General features: G+C 46.7%; 1 protein-coding gene across 1 annotated transcript in view; it reads right to left on the bottom strand.

Annotated features, from left to right (window-relative positions):
- Positions 1–19,313, bottom strand: part of SIAH3 (siah E3 ubiquitin protein ligase family member 3) — a 64,255-nt gene extending 44,942 nt beyond the window's left edge. The window contains exon 1 of the mRNA XM_058547692.1: positions 19,164–19,313. Coding sequence (XP_058403675.1) covers positions 19,164–19,298 — 135 coding nt within the window. The 5' untranslated portion in view covers positions 19,299–19,313. The remainder of the gene's footprint in view (positions 1–19,163) is intronic.
- Between the last annotated feature and the right edge of the window lie 745 nt (positions 19,314–20,058).

The following is a 20,058-nucleotide window of genomic DNA, read 5'->3' as shown; positions in this document are numbered from 1 at the left end:
ATGACATCTGAGCAGTCTTGAAGGGTGAGAAAGTACTAACCAGATAGAGAAGCAGAGAAGGGTATTTGGGGGAGAGAGAACAGCACGAGTTAAGAATGGTCTATGTAGTGAGCTCAGAGCCCTCCAGTGTGGGATGTTTGAACAGCAATGTGGGCAGTGTCAGGAGAGGCCAGTGCGTGCTCCAACAGGAACATGGACCTTACCTCCAGGCCTAGTGGGAGCACTGAAGGTTTAAAGCAGAAGTGGGACATGGACAAATGCACATTTGTAGACATATGAGTCTGGCTTTCATATGGAGACAATGAAATCGAGTAGAAGGTAATCTAGGCAGGAGTTGACGAAGGTGGTCTGTGTATTCATTGATTTAATAGATATCTATTAAGCCCTACAATACACCAGGCACTGTGATATACTGGGGGTACTGCAGGGGGCAAGGCAGAAAAAGTCCCTGTTCTCAAGGGGTTTACATTCTAATTAGAAGGCAGAGACACCATAGATACATAAAGAAATAAATATGTCAAATTATTTCAGACAGATGTAAGTGCTGTGGATAATGAACAATGGGATAGAGATGATGGAGGAGAGATGGGAAAAAAGAAGATGGAGTTGCTCATTTGTTCACGTGTTTCTTCATCCAGCATATATTTATTTACCGAGGGCCTACTGTGGGCAGAGGTGCTATAGTGGAGAGATTAAACGGACACGGTTCCTGTTTTCACAGCGTTTATGTCTCATGGGGGAGTCAGACATCAGCCAGATAAACCACCACTGGAGGTGTGTACTTTGAAGAGAAGGAGCCTGGGTCTTTGAGAACATATAACCGAGGACCCTGACTTAGACTGGGGGTTCTGGAAAGGCTTGCTTTAGGTAGGTGGAGGAGCATTCCAAAGGCCAGTGGTGGGAGAGCACAAGGTGAACAGGAAGGTGAACCAGCCCCAGGTGGCTGGAGAACGAGCAGGAGAGAGGCACAGAGCAAAGCCACCCGGGTAAGTAAGGGCCTTGCCTTGCCCAGCTTTGTTCAGGGACTTTGCCTTTTTTGGAGTGAAGTATATGTTTTTTTATATGATAAAATATTTGTAACACAAAATTTGCCATTTTTAGTATTTTTAAGTGTACAAGTCAGCAGCATTAATTACATTCACAATGTTGTGCAACCACCACCACTATCTATTTCCAGAACTTATTCATCACCCCAAACAGAAACTGTGACCATTAAGCAGTAACTTCCCATTTCCCCTTCCCCTCAGCCCCTGGTAACCTCTAATCTACTTTTTGTCTCTATGAACTTGCCTATTTGAGATATTTCATATAAGTGGAATCATACAATATTTGTCCTTCTATGTCTGGCTTATTTTACTTAGCATCATATTTTCAAGGTTCATCCATATTGTAGCATGTATCAGAATTTTATTCCTTTTTATGGCTGAATAATAGTCTGTTGTATGTATAGACTACATTTTTCTTATTCATTCTTCTGTTGATGGACACTTGGGCTGTTTCCACCTTTTGGCTGTTGTGAATAATGCTGCAATGAACATTGGTATACAAATACCTGTTTCAGCCCATTTCCAATTCTTTGTGGTATATACTCAGAAGTGGAATTGCTGGGTCATATGGTAAATCTGTGTTAAAATTTTTGAGGAACCTCCATACTGTCTTATACAGCAGCTGCACCATTTCATATTCTCACCAATAGTGCACAAGGTTTCCAGTTTCTCCACATCCTCGGCCAGTACTTGATTTTCTGTTGACTTTGCCTTTATCCTAAGATCCTTAGTTCTAAATCCTCTCGCAGAACCTACTCTGACCACTCAAGGCTGGCAGGCGATCTGGGGAGTCCTCATGTGTGGTGGGACTTCAATGAGCATGCCTTCAGTTAGTTGAAAGAATTCAGGGGAATCCTGTTCAGCATCTCTATTACCAAGGCCAGCTAAGGGACAGAGATGGGAGGAAACTGGATAAGAACTGGGAAACTGGTGAAGAATTTGGGCCCTCTCCCATGAGGTACCTGTTAAGTATGTGTCTTGTAAGGGTCCTGTTAATCTCTCCAATACAGCACCACTCACCATGGCAGGCTCTCAATAAATAAATATATGCTCAAAGCAGGAACTCAATAAATAGGCACAGGAATGAAAGGGCTATTCCATCTTGTTTTCCCCCTCACCCATTATCCATAGGTCCTTCAGTGCTCTGAAGACCTGGCAAGGGATCTACTCTCTTCAGGGCCCTCAGGCTCCTGTCCAGTGGCCCCAGCAAGCCATCCTGGGTCTTTTCTGGCACTGAACCACTGCTTGCCATGACAGTTATGCTACGTGGTGCTCATAGCTCTGCAAGAAATTAGAAAAAAATAGGCAGGTTGCCTTGAGTTGTTTTTAGAACAAGGCAGGACTAAGTAAACAAATAAAAGGATGAGAAAGGTGTAATTTATCCAAATAATACTCTCCACCGACATTGTGATTTAAAGATCGCAGAGCACTTTGCCAGATATTTTCTCATTTGATCCTCACAATAAGCTGTTGAGGTTGGCAGGGTAAGTACTGCTATGCATCCTGGTTTTACAGGAGGAGACAGATTTAGAAAGGAGAGGTGACCGGCTGAAGGTCGGAGCTGAAGTGTCAGGGCCAGGTCTGACTCCATGCCCAGCACTCGTCCCCTCTCCCGCAGCACTGTGATGACTCACCCCGCCTTGCTGCCCCCAAACCTGCTCGGGGCCTCTGGGAAGAGCTCAGCCAGGCTTTTGATAATCAATCAAGAGTTTTCCTGAGGCATCTGCACAAACTTTTGGCTAGTCTTCTCAGAAGCTGTTCTTCCAAAATGCTTGCTTATTTTTCACCCAATCAGTACCAAGATAAAAAAAAAAAAAAGCCCTTCTATTCTCTTTTTTTTGTACCAGCCAGCCTGGCAAAGGCTATTTCATTCCTGAAATTCAAATTGGAAACTGCCTTCTGTGCTCATTAGTTTGGGTTGTAGCAGTCATTACATTCTAAACAATTAATCCCCGAATGCCAATTTCTTACTAGAATTATCCTGGACTCAACAACTGGTTTTCTTAGCAGCAAGGCTGAAGCAATTATTCCTGGCTTTTGTAACTGAACATGCTGTGCTTGGCACTTTGCAATGTTTTCATCATCGTTGAGTTATCAACATTTATCTCTATCGGGGGAAAGAAAAGGCTGTCTGATTGTGAAGGCCCGGTAATCACACAGACCTGTTTATTGACATCCACTGGGCTCCCTGGGGAAGAGAGAGGAAGCCCCCCAGGCCCCGAGCCCTACGTGTTCTGAGACCGGGGACTATCTGAGAGGTGATGGAAAACCAAGGGGAAGAGGTGGTGGAGAGGTCTCAGGTCACAGGGCAGTGCTCCCTGGGAGCTCAGAGCCCATGGCTGGTAGACGGTGTCCTTGTCCTCGTCCTCGTGGGAGCTGTCCCCTTAGGTTCTCAGCTCAGTATCTGTGGGGCGCAAAACCTCCCTTCTGAAGCTGGGCCATCCAGAGGCAGTCCTGGAAATCCAGTGGGTTCTGTGGGATTCCCCTTCCAGCAGGGAAGGCAGGAGAGGGCTGCTCTGAGTGGGAGACCCTGGGATAGGCAGGCAGCTCAACCCACCAGGGGCTGGGAGAGGCCTGCTTCCCTTCTTGTGCACTTACCCAAACTTAGGCCTTCTGGACAGGTGGCCCAACAGCAGACGCAGGAGGAGCTCTGGGCCCGGCTCCTGAGTTCACCCACGATCCTGGCTCCACAGCTCGCTCACCACTCACGGCTGTGAGCACGCTGCTTACCCTCTCTGTGCCTCATTCCTCACCTGTAAGTAGTGATAGTAATTGCTCTATTTCACAGGGTTATTTTGAGGACTAAGTGAGTTAATATTTGTAAGTAGAACAGTGTATTTGGCACATAGTAAGTGCTTTATAAGTGTGTGTTGAGAAACAAACAGAAACTGTCCTCCAACAACTAAAGGAGCTTTTAATGTTCTTCTGTCCCCTTTAGGTCTGAGAGGCCACAGGATAGGCTACAAAGACAGAAAGAGAAAGACTGGTCTCCTCTATCCCCTAAGCCACAAAGCCCCCTGATTTGAAGGTATCAGCAAACCGATTCCAAACCCACGTTTTTATAAAGGTCAGCCTTTGGCACCATTGTGGTGGTGACTCTCAAAAAGTGGAACTTAAAACATTTCTCAACAGCGTGTAGAGAACTAACCTTCAGATGATTGACTCCTACCCAGTTAAAGTGAGAGCAGATTTAATACAGGCGATGGAGGCAGAACCCACTAGATTCCTCTTTCTCCTTTCACTGCATCACCGTCAGGACCTATGGACTAAGTGTGCCCTCCTCACATCTGCCAATGATAATAACAACAACAACAATGGCAATAATAATAGCTGACACCCATATAGAATGTACTCTGTGCCAAGCACTGTTCCAAGCACTTTACTGCCTTGACTCATTTGGTCCTCACAACAACCCTAGGAGGCAGGTAGTTTTATTATTCCCGTTTTACAGATGGGAAAACTGAGGCATAAAGAAAGCTAAGTTGCAAGTCCAAAGTCATAGGGCCGATAGCCATGGAGGCAGTAACTGAACGCAGGTTGTATGGCTCCCCAGTCCAACACTTAGCATTACACTGCACTTTCCCATATCCTTGACTCCAACCATGAACCCAGACCCAGCCCAGGCTCAGGAACCCAACACTGTCTTCAGGCAGGAGGGATCTGGGGGAGTTGGGACCAAGTCTCACTGCTTGTCCTGCTCTGGCCTTGTAACCTAACTGTCCTCCTCATTCCGAGTTTCTAGCTTAGAGCAGGCTTCCAGAGACAGGCTTCATCTCTTTCCCTGTTCTTAAGCCTCTTTCTTGATAACCTGCTCAGTTCTCCCACTTCCTTGTCTTTTTCTTAGTCTTGAGCCTTCCATGTATTAATTAGACCCACATTTACTAAGCACCTACTATGTGACAGTCCTTTCTGCTCGGCCTGGGGACACAGAGCCCTTGAGGGACTCACTGTCTGATAGGGACACAGATATCAAATGACTGCATACAGTGAAAGAGTCTGAGGGCTGTGAGTAAAATCAATACAGGGATCAGTGAGACAGGGAAGAGTTTGGTTCTCCCTGGGGAGAACGGGGGTTATCAGGAAAGGCTTCAGAGAGGAGGCGGCATGGGCTGCTTCCTGCTGCTGCACGTCACTGATGCTAACCAGTTGCCTGGAATTTTGCTGGTTGTCTCTTTGCAGAAACCACATCCTGTCCGCTTGGACATACCCACGTGACCTCAGAGAGTAGGAGGGGATTGCATCTGTCATCTTTATTCTCTAATTGGTTAGTGGGAAATGTGCAGACATCTGCTGTCCCAGAACGGCAGGTTCTAGCGCCATTTGGACCGCCTAGCCATCCTGCTGTTGTGAAACTTCACGTCTGTCTGCAGTTGTGCCCCTGGCCCTCCATAACGATGGCCCCGTCCCTGGTCTTCCCAGCTTCATGTGGAAACCACATCCTCCCAGTGTTCCCATTCTACTCCCAGACCCCTTTGGGAGATCTGAGGTATGTGAGGGAACCCATCTAATTAATTCCATACCCAGATAATGAAAATAAGATGCAGAGAATTTAAAAGATTCATCTGGTGACTTTGGATAAGTTAACTGAGTCACTCTCCATCTTGAAAATTTGTCTCTTCCCTGCATGACAAGGTTCTCTTCCTTTCATAATTTCAAACTCTTTCTCATTCCCAGAGATTCCCCTCCAACCCCCTATTCAAATAACGTCAGAAGTGTTTCCTGGAGACTTGCTTATTTAACATGGAAAAAAATTTTTAAAAAAGGGAAGGAAGGACCAAAAAAAGAAATCAGTGTTTACGAGAGCCCTACTATGTGCCTGGTGCTGGTCTAGGTGCTTTGCATATATTTGTCACATTTAATCCTCCATTAACTTCACATTGTATGTCTTATTATAGATGAGGAAAACAAAGCTCAGAGTGGTTAAGTAACTTGCCAAGGGTCACACAGTTATGAATATCAGAACTAAATTTGAAGCCACATCTGAGTGCAATGGCCATGATCTTTCCAGGACACTGAGAGGTGCTTAAAATGATTCTAGGTATTTTCGTCATAAGCAGCTTTGCTGTAGACATCTTTGCCGCAAGAATTTTTGCCACAAACATTTTCACCGCGTAATTGGCCATAAGGCAATTTTGCCATAAAATAACAAAAAATAAAAGAGGGACATTAAAAAGGACATAAAGAAACATGAAAAATGAGTAACAAAATTAAAAAGACTATTGTGAAATACAAAATATCTGAATACATTTAAAATGTGTGTAGGGCTGGCCCCGTGGCTTAGCGGTTAAGTGCACGCACTCCGCTGCTGGTGGCCCGGGTTCGCATCCCGGGCGCGCACCGATGCACCGCTTGTCCAGCCAGGCTGAGGCCGCGTCCCACATACAGCAACTAGAAGGATGTGCAGCTATGACATACAACTGTCTACTGGGGCTTTGGGGGAAAAATAAATAAATAAAAATTTAAATAAATAAATAAATAAATAAATAAAAATAAAATGTGTGTGGCTTCTTGGCAATACCTCACAAATAACAGTTTTTATTTTGTGAGTTGCTTGTATCTATCATTTGTCTTCAAAGTCTTCCACTCCTAGCATTTTTTTTTCTTTTTTTGCTTGTTGATTAATCTCCTCGTTCGGCATCCATCGCACTTTTTCTTTTTTTGCTAACATTTCTTCCTTTCATTAAGAGAGGCATCAGTTTCCAAATACTGGGCTGCATGTTTCTAACTGAGCTTTGTATTGCGTAAGAAGAAAAGCCTTCTGCACTGTTTGTTCCTGGCATATTGCCACATGTCCATTGACAGATGTTCCCAAGTTCCATGGGAAACGTGGAGCTAAGACTTATATAAGATAACAATGCGAGTACTGCGTCAATGGAGAAATGAAACCAGTCAACCAGTTGATACCAAACTGTCCATCAGTTATTTTATCTTTTACGGCAAAATTGCCTTAAGGCCATTTAGTTATGCGGTGAAAATGCTTGCGGCGAAGATGCTTACGGTGAAAATACTGGATACGGTTTAAAATACCTCTGTGAAATTTAACCTTTCTACTAAATTTCTATCACCCACGGTAAGTGGTTGAGCTCATCCAATTAACTACTTGCATTCTCCATTTTACTTCCACTTTATTGACTCCATCACTCCACTATTTGTCATAAATTGTCTCAAACCCCTTTTGAAAAGAGGCAGCGTGTAGATAAGGTCAATGGTAAGGACTTATCTCTGTGCACCAAGGTCACCTCGGAGGGAGGCGCAGCGCAAGTGTCACCTTCTCACCTGACAGATGGAGAAGCCCAGGTTAAATGGCTTGCTCAAGGCGCGGAGGGACCCGAGCCAGACTGCAGATAAAAGCTTGGCCTCTTGGTTCTGAGGAAAAGTCCTCGTCCAAGTATTTTCGACGAGTGGGGGGTAAGTGCCTGGAAGCTCGACTTCCCGCCTCCCATTTCTCCCGGATTCTTGGAGAGCCTCATGTATCTGGCACTCGCTTCAGTAAGCAGCTGAGAAGGGTCCAACTGGCATTGATTTAATTACCATAAACAGATGTATCTCTTTGGCTTCAATGAGGCAGCTTCTTAATGTGTTCAACCGCCCTCCTGCTTCTGGGGAGGCCAGGCAGGGCAGGGGGCGGCAGAGGGCCCTCCAGGGCATCGCCTGAGGGGCGCTGTGATGAGCAGGGTCGTGGGGGACTGGGAATGGTTGTGATGGCGCATGGCTCATGTCTGAGGCACTTTCCTCATAGAATTCCTTTCCCTTCAGTGTCCCCTGTGAGTCCTCTGCAGCCCTCTGTGACTTTTCCCAGACGCCAGGGCTGCTGGATGAGGTGACTCTGGGGTTCACTTTGGTGACTTCCCCTCCACAGCTCCTGGCCGAGTGTTTCCCTCACGCTCTCTAAAGCCAGCGTAAACCCTGTCCCGCAGTGCTCCAGCTTGCACCCTGGAAACAAAGCTGGCAAACATCACTCCACTTCCTCTCACCTGACGCCTCCCTCCCTCAGTTCTTCCCACAGGAGTTTTGGAAAGAGAAGATGTTTGAAGGGCGTTAGAGGAAGGGTTTCCCAGAAATCAAGGTAGAGGCCGACTTAAATTAGCTAGAAAATGGTCATTAAAATTTCGTATCTCCTTGATTTTAGAAAAAAATAAATTGTAATAAAATATGGCTGCTAATGAGAAAGGAAATTTCAAAGGCCTGTGGCTCTCTCAGAGAACAGGCATGACATGGTAAGAGCCACACTCTCTTAAAGGACATTTTTGCTTTTGTATAAAAAGATTTCGTCTTGGGCCGGCCCCGTGGCCTAGCGGTTAAGTGCGCGCGCTCCGCTGCTGGCGGCCCGGGTTCGCATCCCGGGCGCGCACCGACACACCGCTTCTCCGGCCATGCTGAGGCCGTGTCCCACATACAGCAACTAGAAGAATGTGCAGCTATGACATACAACTACCTACTGGGGCTTTAAGGGGAAAAAAATAAATAAATAAAATCTTTAAAAAAAAAAAAAAAAATGGTCCCATTTGCAACAACATGGATGGGCCTGGAGCGTATTATGTTAAGTGAAATAAGCCAGAAAGAGAAAGACAAACACTGTATGATCTCACTCATATGTGGAATATAAACCAACACATGGACAGAGAAAACTGGACTGTGGTTACCCGGGCAGTGGGGGTGGGGGGTGGGCACAAGGGGTGAAGGGAGTCATATATGGGGTGATGGACAAACAAAAATGTACAACCCAAAATTTCACAATGTTAGAAACCATTAAAACATCAATAAAAAAAAAAAAGATTTCGTCTTTTCTTCCTTTCTCAGAGAAAAAGCGGCCTGTTTAATGGTATCCCAATGCTTAGAGAGCGTTTGCATTTCTGATGTGGTCAACCAGCTCCCACTGTCATTGAGAAACAAGTCAGGTATTGACAAGACAATCATATGTCCCAGATTAGGGGGTCAGTGCTAGTTTCAGACCCGGCAAATCACGAAACCCATTTTTAAAAAGTGGTCATGGAGCACACAAATTGCCTTTTCTGCCAGATAATTTTGAGTTGGACATTTAGGTAACATTGTTGCAAAGATTTTCCTCCAGTATTTTATGCCAATCATAATTTTTATTAAGCCTGAATTTGGAGAGTTGGGCTCTTTGTAGAAGCTTCCAGATAACCAATTCTGTGATCAAGAGGGAGAGACAGCCTAACACAGAGGTTAAAAGGACCAGCTAAACTTTCCCACTCACTGGATGTGTCCTTGGCCGAGTTGCTTAATCTCTCTGTGCCTCTTCTTCCTCCTGTGCAATTTGGGGCTAGACTGACGGCACTGTTCCAGGGATTTAAAAAAAGGCAACTCAGGTAAATCAACTTAGCACAGCACTTGGCACTTAGTAAGTGCTCACTGAACATCAGCTAATAAAAAAACATGTACACACATGTAGGCTTAATTTGGGTTCCCAAAAAGCAGAGCCGGAGATAAAAGTTTGGATGCAGTAGTTTATTTGGGAGGTGACTCCAAGGAGCAGGAGGAAGGGAGCAAGGTCGCTGCTGTAGGCCACCAGGGTGTGATTGCACCAGGCAGCATAGGGAAGCCTAGAGAATGCCTCCCAGGACCGCCCACCACGAGCTGAAGCATCTGTGTGTGTGTGTGCGAGGCACATGCACACAAGCGTGAATAAGACAGGATCCCAGCTCAATATTTTTAAATGAAATGTAATACACTCAATATTGGTCCTATGGCCAAGCAAGGTGGCTCAGTCGTTTGCTGTGAAAAGAGAACGCTAAGGGATGACTTATCAAGAAGTGCTTAGAAGCAAAGGATTTTAATTTAAAAAGAGCTGTGTGACATTGAGTAAGCTCTTTCACCTTTTTCTGCTTTGCTATTCTGTATAATGGAGAATGATAATAATATGCCACTTCCTAGTGAGAATTAAAAGCATAGCATTTAACACAGTTCCTGGTCATAGCATGCTTTCAATAAGTGGTAGCCATTTTGTGGTTGTTCTTATCATTATTGTTATTATTGTGTGCATAACTGGGACTCTAGAAAACTATTGTCTGAGAGTTTCAGGATGTGTAGCTGGCTTAGCTTAGTATAAGTCACAGTACACCTCTAATTTGTAGAAAAGGAACCTGAGGTTCCCAGTGGCTACTTTCTTCCAACTTCCTGGCGCGTCCTTAGTGAGGTCATACGAGTTAGATCTGAGGGACCATGGCATCTGACTACAAAGTTGGGCAGATGGCTAGACTTGCTGGCCAGTCTTTTGTAAAATCTGTTGTTGATCTGAACTTGGTTCCATCTCTGTGGGGCCTTCCTAATGCTGGGCTAACCTTGTCTTCCCTCTCCAAACACGGTCTGCAGTGGCCTTTCTCCTCCATGGAGGACACTCTCCGGTTTTGTCCTGGGGAGCCTGGCCCTGCCCCTTCCACAGACCACCCTCTCCTGGCTGGAGTTCCCAGTGCCACGGCTGGAGACAGCCCTGCAGCACGCAGCTCCCTTGTAATCATGGATTCTTGATTAAAAATACATTAAAGGACCAAGAAATTATTAAGAGATACAGCATCTTGCAAATAAAACTGACATGTCCAGTTAGACCGCAATTCTAAATTATCCACGAGGACCCTGTTCTTAGGCTAAAAACATTAGGCTGATTTCAGATCTGTTTTCTGATGGTGCTTTCATCCTGGACCATAGTCAAGATGAAAATGTAGCCTTTTGTAGCAGAACTTGATCCTTCCTGCTCTTTGAAAGTCTGGGGTTATGGCTTCGTGGCTTTGGTGACTTCGTTTGGAGCCTCATCCTGGTCCCTTGCTATGTATTTGTGCCAGGATTAGAGACACAAGGAACATCTGCCTTTTTAACGCCCCACTGTTGCCTAGCTGGTTTACACCCTGGCAAATTCCTGAGGACAAGGACCTCTGGGAAGATGTATAGCATGCCATGAGTCACATTAGAGAGACGGTGTCCTTAACCAATGCCCCACCCCCCATCAGTGTGGTGGTACGGATAGAGCAGTGGACTCTGCCCCTCATCAACTGTGACCTTGGGCAAATCACTTCGCCCCTTTGGGCCTCATCTGTTAGACCAGGACCAGGAACTAGAGCATCGCTCTGGTTATCTTAGCTTAAACCTTCAAAATCTTGGTCACTCAACAGATGGGTCCTCTTACTACTCACCCTTCCCCTCATCTGATTGGAGTAAGAGAAGTTTGGTTACCCATAAACATTGGGCAAAAGAACCTTGGTCACTTCTTGTACATCAGGTACCATCTCTAGGGGACTATCTTAATAGTAATGGCAGCTACCATTTATGGAGTATTTATTATGTGCTAGGTGCTGTACTAAGCACTTTATGTACATCATATGATTTCGTCTTCACAACAACCATTTCACAGTTGCGGAAACGCAGGCTCAGGGAGGTCCAAGAGCTTACTCAAGGAAAGTGACGGCATTGGATTCAAACCCAGATCTGTCTCTCAAACCCATACTCTAGGGCCTCAACTAGAATGTTACTCTTTTCTTTCCCAACACTGCTTTCTCCCTTTATCTCTTTCCTGAGACTGGAGCTGTCAGGCACAGACTAGGCTGGGGAAAAGGGTCTTGTTCATCTCCATTCTTTTCTCCATAGCGCTGGGGATCCACTGGACTTTGTGTCTCTGATCTAGTTCTGCTATTCAGAGACCACTCGGGGTCCAAACAGGTTGGCATCTCAGAATTGTCGTCGGTTGTGTGTGTGAGAGTGTGTGTGTGTGTGTGTGTGTGTGTGTGTGTGTATGTGTATAGAAACTCAGGTTGGAGAGCAGGGGATTCAGGCTTATGGTCTAGCTCAGTGCTTTCAAAATTCTCTGAGGACAGTACGATCCAGGAATTCTTTCTTGGCTCAGAAAGGTCAGAGCATCTGTCTTGCCCTCCCTCAATTCCAGGGGCTGCAGCCTTGATTGAGCATCCACCCCCTCCATCCCTGCCCCACTCAGAGGAAGCTACTTCCTCAAGGCAGAATGAACTGAAGGGCAGAGGGAAAATGCCCAGTATCCCAGGGAGCAAGCAGGTTTTGCCCATCTACCTCTACCTACCCCGCTGAATCTCTCAGTGGTGCCACTCAGCCTCACATCCAAACCCTCTGGATCAGATGCCACTCGCAGAGCTACTTACCCACATGCTTACTCAGCTGTTGCTAATAAAAAGAGGTCATGCATAAGTCATGAGGGGCAAGTGTCAAGAGGGGTGGAGAAGGGGACTTATCTGCGCAGCTCCTGGCTCTGTGAATGACAGAAGATCCAGCTCATTCAGCCCCTGTCCCACCCTGGGCACCTGTGTCCTCCCAAGACCCAGCCCCTCTCCCATTGGACTTCTGGGCTCAGAACCCAAGCAGAGTTCAGTGCTTTCTTTGAAGCTAAGCATTAGGGACAAATCTGACTTTTACATAAGGCAAGAAGTTGTGCTATTCAAAATTCTCTTCAAGGCCAAGGGCGATTCACAACTACCAAGAAACAGCAAGCGCGGAAGCTTGCAGAGAGGGAGGGAAGGAGGAGAAAGACAGCCAGGTGGGACTGTGGTGACAATAACTGCTGGTATTTACTGACTCGCTCCTCTCGGGCAGACATTTTCCTTGTGTGAGCTCATTTAATCCCTACTGCCAGCAGAGAAAGGGGGCATTCTTTCCTCCTTGTTGTAGGTGAGGATATGGAGCCTCTGAGAGGCTAAGTTATTTGTTCAAGGTCACACATCAGCAAGTGGCACAGTCTGGATTTGAATTCAGGCCTGTCTCCTCCAAAGCCCATATTTTTTCTCTATGCCCACTGCTCCTCCCCACATTGATCTGGTGGATTTATAAAATATGCATCAAGGGCAAAATATAAAGCTTGATGCTTTTGACTTTGTATCTTTTTATTATTTGATTTTTAAAATATGATGTGTATGCATTTATGTTAATTGTATTATTTTTAAAAGAATTCATAAAAGAAAAGGAAAGATTTATGGGGGGGAGAGGATTAAGGGAGGATGATGGTGTAGAGGTTCCGATTTGCTAAGGAAATGTGAGTCTGGTGAAGGTGAGATGGTAGATGGTGTGGTGCAGCCCATGGCGTCATACTGCTGGCCCAGGCCAGGCTGATGGGGCACAGGAAGGGGGTTCCTGCAATCTTCTGTTCCCACAGCATGCACCCAAGCAAGGGATATTGAGTTTGGGCTAATTTGAAGGCAGCCTGGGGCAGTGCAGGGCATATCCTTCTGACATTGGGAGACCTTACTTCTGGTTCCAATTCTGTCACTAAATAGACTGACTTTGCAAAAGTCATGTAGTGGGTTGAAAAGACATGTTCACATCCTAATGCCTGGAACCTGTGAATATTACCTTATATGGCAAAGGAGTGACTATTATAGGCTCAAAGGTGTGATTAATTTAAGGCTCTTGTGAGGAGAAGCTTACCCTGGATTATCCAGGTGGGCCCTAAACGTAGTTACATGTATCCTTATAAGATAGACACGCAAAGGAGAAGACACACAGAGAAGAGAAGGAGGCAGTGTGACCACAGAGGCAGAGATTGGAGGGGTGTGGCCACTAGCCGAGGAACACATGGAGACCTCAAAAGCTGGAAGAGGCAAAGAACAGATTCTTCCCTGGAGACTTGGAGGGAGCATGGCCCTGCTGATGCCTTGATTTTGGACTTCTAGCCTCCTGAACTGTGAGAGAGTACATTTCTCTGATTTTAAGCCTCCCACTTTGTGGTACTTTGTTACAGCAGCCATAGGGAATTAATACAAGTCGCGTGCTCTCTCTGGCCTCAGTTTCCTCCTCTGTAAAACAAGAAGGTTTAACCTCACAGTTCTGACATTCTCCCCATCATTCCCTGAGCCACAGACCCCCGTGGGACAACATTCTCCATCCTCCAGGTTGACCCCTTCCACATGACATTTAGTGGTCAACTTTCCCCTTGGAGGAACATTGCTGGTTGAGTCAAGATGACTTTGCTAAGAGTAAAATACCTCCACAGACAGTAAATTTTTTTCCTTATTATTAATTGCTAGAAAAATATTCTGCCTTACCCCAGGAAAGCCAGCCAAATAGCTCTGGCCTCTCTGTGGATTTCAAAGAAAGCTTTTAGTATCTGTTTTCTAATTTCTGCCAAACAGTTCCTGTAGCTTGAGGGGTCTTGGTTAAGGGAGTTCCACAGACTTTGCTTCGAGGCTGCTGGACAAATGCAGTGCAGAGGTAATCGGCTCACCTCGTCCCAGCACCGCGTTAGCCTCCTCTACAACTCCATCACCAGCGCACAGGTAACCAAATGACTGCTCCGGGCTCGGGCCTCCAGTTATGTGACTCAGGAGCCTCATTTGCAATCACCATTAGCCAGAAAAGCCACATGACTGCTCTGTGCCTGTGGAATCCAGTGTCATACAATATTCACAGAGACTCAAGGCCTGGAAGAGGCTGCAAGGGAAAGCCTTTAGAATAAATCTCACGGAGTGAGCACCACTGGGTTCAGCCCTGCCTATCCTTTGCCCGCCCCTCTAAGGTGCTAATGAGCTGTGAAGAGGCCCAAGCCTGGGCAGCAGAAGGAAGATGGTAAAATTTCCAGAGGACTGGGGATGGGACCCTCAGAGGCAGCTATGTCAATAAGAGCTGAGTGACCCACACACCAGCTATTAAACAATCTTGTCGGAAGCCTTTAACTGCTTTAAAATAGGTATTCAGGTTGAACACTCCAAAGGCCACCTTTAAATCTCTAAAAACAATGTCCAGGTCCTTAGCTCTCACTCAGCTGCCTGCTGTGCTGTGTCAGGCAGAGCTAGTGAAAGCCCCAGAGCGGGCACAGGATTTCCAAAGATTATCCCGTAATCCGTAGAGGCGATGTTTGGCTGTGCCACACATCTCTCCTCGGTTCTCTCCTTTGATGATGCCCCTCCTCCTCCATGTAGGACCCCCGCCCCATCCCCACTATCACTTAACACATTCATCCACACAGGTGGGTCTTAGAATGAAAGGCTTGTGGATGCTTCAAGTAATTGTACTAAATGCCCTAATTTTAGATTTAATGTCTGTCAGGCACTTAAATTAAGCCATTATTATCTCATATGCCCCTCCCACCTAGTGTGTGTGTGTGTGTGTGTGTGTGTGTGTGTGTGTTTGTCTGTAAGCCCAAGGTTAATGGGTTACAGTAAAGAAGAGCTCTGGGATGACTGGATGGAGGCGTGAATAGCCTCGCACTCTCAGGTCTGGATGCTGGGGAAGGCACTGGGGGTCTCAGCAATGACGCTGGAGCTAGCAAGAGCCTTTCGGAAATTTGCTAGAAAACATTTTGCTGGTCTTCTTTCAGAAACTGGTTTATCAAGGGCTGTGGTTAAGAGAAGGAAGTCGTCCAGCCAGCCTCAGCTCAGCTGCTGTCTGCTTGGGAAGCGCTGAGGACTGACCCAGAAGGGCTCTGCTGCCACTACAGACCCTTTCCTGGAGAGGTCTGGTGCAGGGACTGGCCAGCCCACCCCTCGAAGGGCACCTCTGGAGATGGGGCAGAACGGAGGACTGACTGCCCAGGGCAGGGCATTATAGAAGCGGCTAGTGCCGATGAGAGAGGAGCCAGGAGAGAAAGGCTTTCCTGGTTTAGAAACAAGCAAAGGCTAGGAGGGAGAAAGGAGTGCTGAATCAGGACCGGGAGCCGGAGCCCTCCCCAGGGCCAGGCTGAAGGCCGCTGGCCACGTTGCAGTAACCTCTGTGAATTAAGACGCAGAGGGCAGCAAGCCAAGGACACTGGCTCCTTGGTGGTCACTTTTCACAGGGTGGGAAGGAGAAGTGGGGGGCATCATCTGGAACTCTAATCTGTGCAAGCAGCCATCTGACAGGTAGAGGCAGACACAGGGAAACATGGAGTGTCATTTGCCCTCCGCGGAGAGGGCTCTGCTATGGATTTGTCCCCTGCCTGGCACTTGCTTAAAGTGGAGGTCTCTCGTGTTCCAGGCCAGCTACTCTAAACACCCCTTTTAACTAGGATAGGCTTAAGGCTTTAACCAGGGTGTCTGCATTCCCTGGAAGGCTTCTGCTTTCCTTTTAGAAGGAAAGGCATCAGCTTGCTTGAAGGAATCCCAGGTTACTGAATAATTGCCATAATAAGATTGAGAATGAAGGTGACCTATAGAAGCATAGTAAATACATGATTTTCTCTGCTCAATAAGTGAATTTTGATTATAACTTAGCACTTGCCTCAGGTCCTAAAATACTGTTAGCATTCTCAGGAAAGCCTGGGAAAGGAAAAAGTGCAGAAATGCTCCACATAGAAAAACATAGGCTTCCCAGCCCTCTTTGTAGCTACATACAACCTAGAAAATTGAAAGCAAGGCTGCAGTCTCTCTGTGCTTGGTCACCATTGCCTATACCAGCCTATCATACAAAGTGCAGGGAAGCACCACAGATCAATAGCTATTCTGGGTTAACATTGCCACAGCTTTTTTCTTTTCTTTTAAAAAAGAATTTTTCCCGCTATGTGGATCACAGCTTATTACATCCAAGGCATATTTCCGTGGTCTGTCTGTGGAAATTAATGCTTAGAAGGAACACTATTCTCTTGAGGTTTCATGCACTTTTGAATATAAGTGATGGGGGCAGCAATGCTCCTGTAGAATTGTTCGTTTAAAAGCTCTGCAAGGAGCTGTTAGCCCTCAGGTTTGAGAAGCAGGTAAAACTTGCCCGATGGGCCACCTGGACCCTGGGCAAGCACGTGGCACTTGTCGAGAACTCCACAGAGGTGGCTGAACTGCAGAGGTCTCTCTCAGCCTGGCACAGCCTCTGTGAATCCTGTGTGCCCTGTTGCACCCCCTGGCAGCATTAGCAGCACTCAACTTGCTTTGTTTACCTGAGATGATGCTCATCTGTGCAAAATCTCTAAGTAGTTTTTTTTTTAATGGGAAATGAAAAGCCAAATGAGAATGTATGTGAAAAAGTGAGCCATGGAAATTAGCCTCTCAGAGCATATGTCTCCTGTGTTACTGCTTATATTGTTTCTAAGTTGGCTGGAGGCTGTTAAGTGACAACTTTTGAAGCTCCTAATGGAACCCTATAAATTATGTGCAATAACGTATTTTTTGTAGGAGAATGTTATAAAGCACATCCACCGCTAGCATCTCTTTTCAGTCTCACAGAGCCATGGAGGAGGCAGAATAGAGACTTGTGCATCCGTTTGGGAGGTGAGAAAGGGAAAGCTCGAGGGGTTGAGTCATTTGAGGTCACACAGCCAGTCAGAGCTGATCCAGGGAGCCCCAACCCTGACTCTGGACTCCTGGGTCCAAGCAGCAGGACTACTTGTCAATATTCAGGCCGACATCACTGAAAAATGTACCCGGATGCTTTCCCCCCTCCCCATACCAAGATCTGAGCACCCCTCTCCCCCTCCATCATCAGCTGCAGTCAGTGAACCATATAAATTCAAACTTTGGAAACACCGTCTCATAAACAATTTGTATTAAAATGCAAAACAGGAGTAAGCAAAATTTCTTGCCACGAGGAACTAACTAATATCAAGTGACAAAATAATGGGAGTCTGAGTGTGGTCTCAAAAGTGGTCATAAAACGGAATTCAGAATCATATTTTAATATGTACATCATACACTCACTTTGCCAAGGATGACTGGTGGTGAATTCTCATTTATAAAACTAAGACTTGAAGGGAAAAAGAAGTAGTGAAATGAGGGGGAAGGGAGAGAGAGAGGGAGAGCGAGAGTGGTTGAGTGAGGTGGTGTAGTCACAGCTTGGGTATCACAGAAAGCCAGCTCCTAGTTAGAGTGCACCACAACGGCCCCAGAGCAGTCCATCACCCCTCTGCCCAGGACTGGCCTTGGCATATGGCCCCAGGGATGCCAGGCACCTGTCCCTCCAGGAACTTCCAGGAATTGATGGAGGCACCCATCAGGGCTGACCTGCAGGGCTCCAGCTGAGGACAGTCTGACTCTTTAAGGAGTTTATAAAGTGATGAGCAGCAAGCAATACTCTTGCTGTCTAATGGCAGTGGCCAGAATGACAGATCTGTCCTCCCAGAGACTGTTCCGGCACTCAGGCTGCAAACATGCCCTTCCTCGGTCACTCAGCCCTGGGTATAGTGAGGAGGATAGGAAAGCAACTCCCAAGGAGTCCATCATTTATTTTAGTACAGAGCCAAGGGGGCTCAGAGTTTCACATTTGGGGAGTTCCAGCCGCCCCCACTCCCAGCCCCGCCTTCCCCTCTTCCGCAGCACCCCTAGCCAGTGGCTCTTCATTCATTTTCCCATCAGTCTTGGCTGTGATGCGTAGCGGTCCTCCCGGATCCCCTATTTTGGCTGTTCTCTTAAAGGGCATTGACCTGAAGGCACAAATGCAGAGGCGGCGGCGCCAGGGGCGCAGCTGGCGGCCACAGCAACACAGCACCGCAGCCGCCTGCGGTGATTCGGGCAGCCCCAGCTCCCAGCCGGGTTCGTTATTACACAATTGAAGCAAATCTGCCTCCTCCTGTCTTCGGTGCAAGGGGCGCGCGTCCAGCTCCCAGTAACGAAAGAAGAAAAACTCCTCCTGACACATCTCTCTCTCTGTCACACACACACACACACACACACACACACACACACACACACACACACACGCCGAGCCCGAGCACAAGGGAAAACACTTTGCAGAAAGAGCCCTTTGGCCAACTCCCAGGTCCCGTGTCTGGGGGGTCCTGTAGCCGGTAGCTACTTCAGCGGCAGCCAGAAGGGGCTTACAAAATCCATGTGTTTGCCTGCCTTTCCAAACACACGGGACAGACTACAATTTGGGTAACTTTTCAAATCCTGTCTCCTGAACACTTGCCCACGAATATTTGGGAAAGAGAGGAGGATGCCCCCTGCTCCCTCCACCACCCTCCCTTCTGACCCCCACCCCACTCTTAGGCTGACAGCTTGAGGGAAAGCAACTAGACTATCGCTCTAGTTGTTCTTGCCAGTCAGAGAAACAACACAGTCACTGAGAGCCAAGCCACCTAGAGAGAGAGGATCAGCGAGACAACCTCTCCGGGTACCAAACACCGTCCTAGTATCAGCGAACGAGCCATTGCCAGGAGCCCCACGCGCGAGGGCGAGTCACTGACGCCCCCGGAGAAAGGAGTTGAACCTGAGCAGCGTGAATATAAAATGACCTAGAGCAACTCACCTTTAGGTTGTGCGTGGGGTTTACGACGCAGACAAGTTGCCCAGCGGCGGAGAAAACCCGTTTAGCCTTGTAGTGCTGAAAGCGGAGGTGAATGAGATCTAACACAGCCCCAAAGCACTGGGTGAAGAAAAGCATCACAACTTTTGGGGGTGGTGTTGGCACAGGGAGCAGCGAAGGAAGCTGTAAGTCCTTGGGCTCTGGAAGGAGCGCAGCCTCTGAGACACTCCGCTCCAGCCTGGCTTAGCATGCCTTCATATTCATCATCAAAATAAGACGGTTAGAATCTTGCAGCAGTGAGGCGGCCAATCAAAAGGACAGAAATGTTATCCTTGAGGTGCAGAGACAGCCAATAACAAATGCCTCCCCTACCGAAACTCCCTGATGAATTGAGCCTGGCGGAGAATGTATTATTGAACATTACCATAGATCAGCACATTGCATTTATCTTGTGATTACAGCCAACCATACATAATGCTGGGGAGATAGGCTGACAAAATTGATTGCTTAATGTGTCTCCATTTATTAATTGACTTAATTTAACATGAAAGCCTTTCTTAATGCTCTGGCAAAAACGTAAAGCATTTAAATGGCCAAATAGTAAAACACCCTGCTCCAAAGTAGGCAGATGGATAACACAAATTGTGGCTCGACTCGCCAGAGCTGCTTGGGAGAAAATCAAATATTACAAGACTCCTCCGATTCCAGATAAGGATTTGGCAGCAGCAGAAACGTGCATCCTTCAATCTTGCGCTCTGACTCTCTCTGCCATTTGGATTTCAGCCCCTTGATAAATCTTACTCTCCACTCTTTATCAAAGAAAAGAATCCCTAAAAAATAAATACATTTGGAGTTGAGGGAAAAAAAAATATATATAGATCCATAATACTGTAATTAT

The sequence above is a fragment of the Diceros bicornis genome, chromosome 9 (genome assembly GCF_020826845.1).
Source record: "Diceros bicornis minor isolate mBicDic1 chromosome 9, mDicBic1.mat.cur, whole genome shotgun sequence".
Lineage (NCBI taxonomy): Eukaryota > Metazoa > Chordata > Mammalia > Perissodactyla > Rhinocerotidae > Diceros > Diceros bicornis.
The sequence above is the reverse complement of the archived record's forward strand: the minus strand, read 5'-3'. Positions and strand labels throughout refer to the sequence as shown.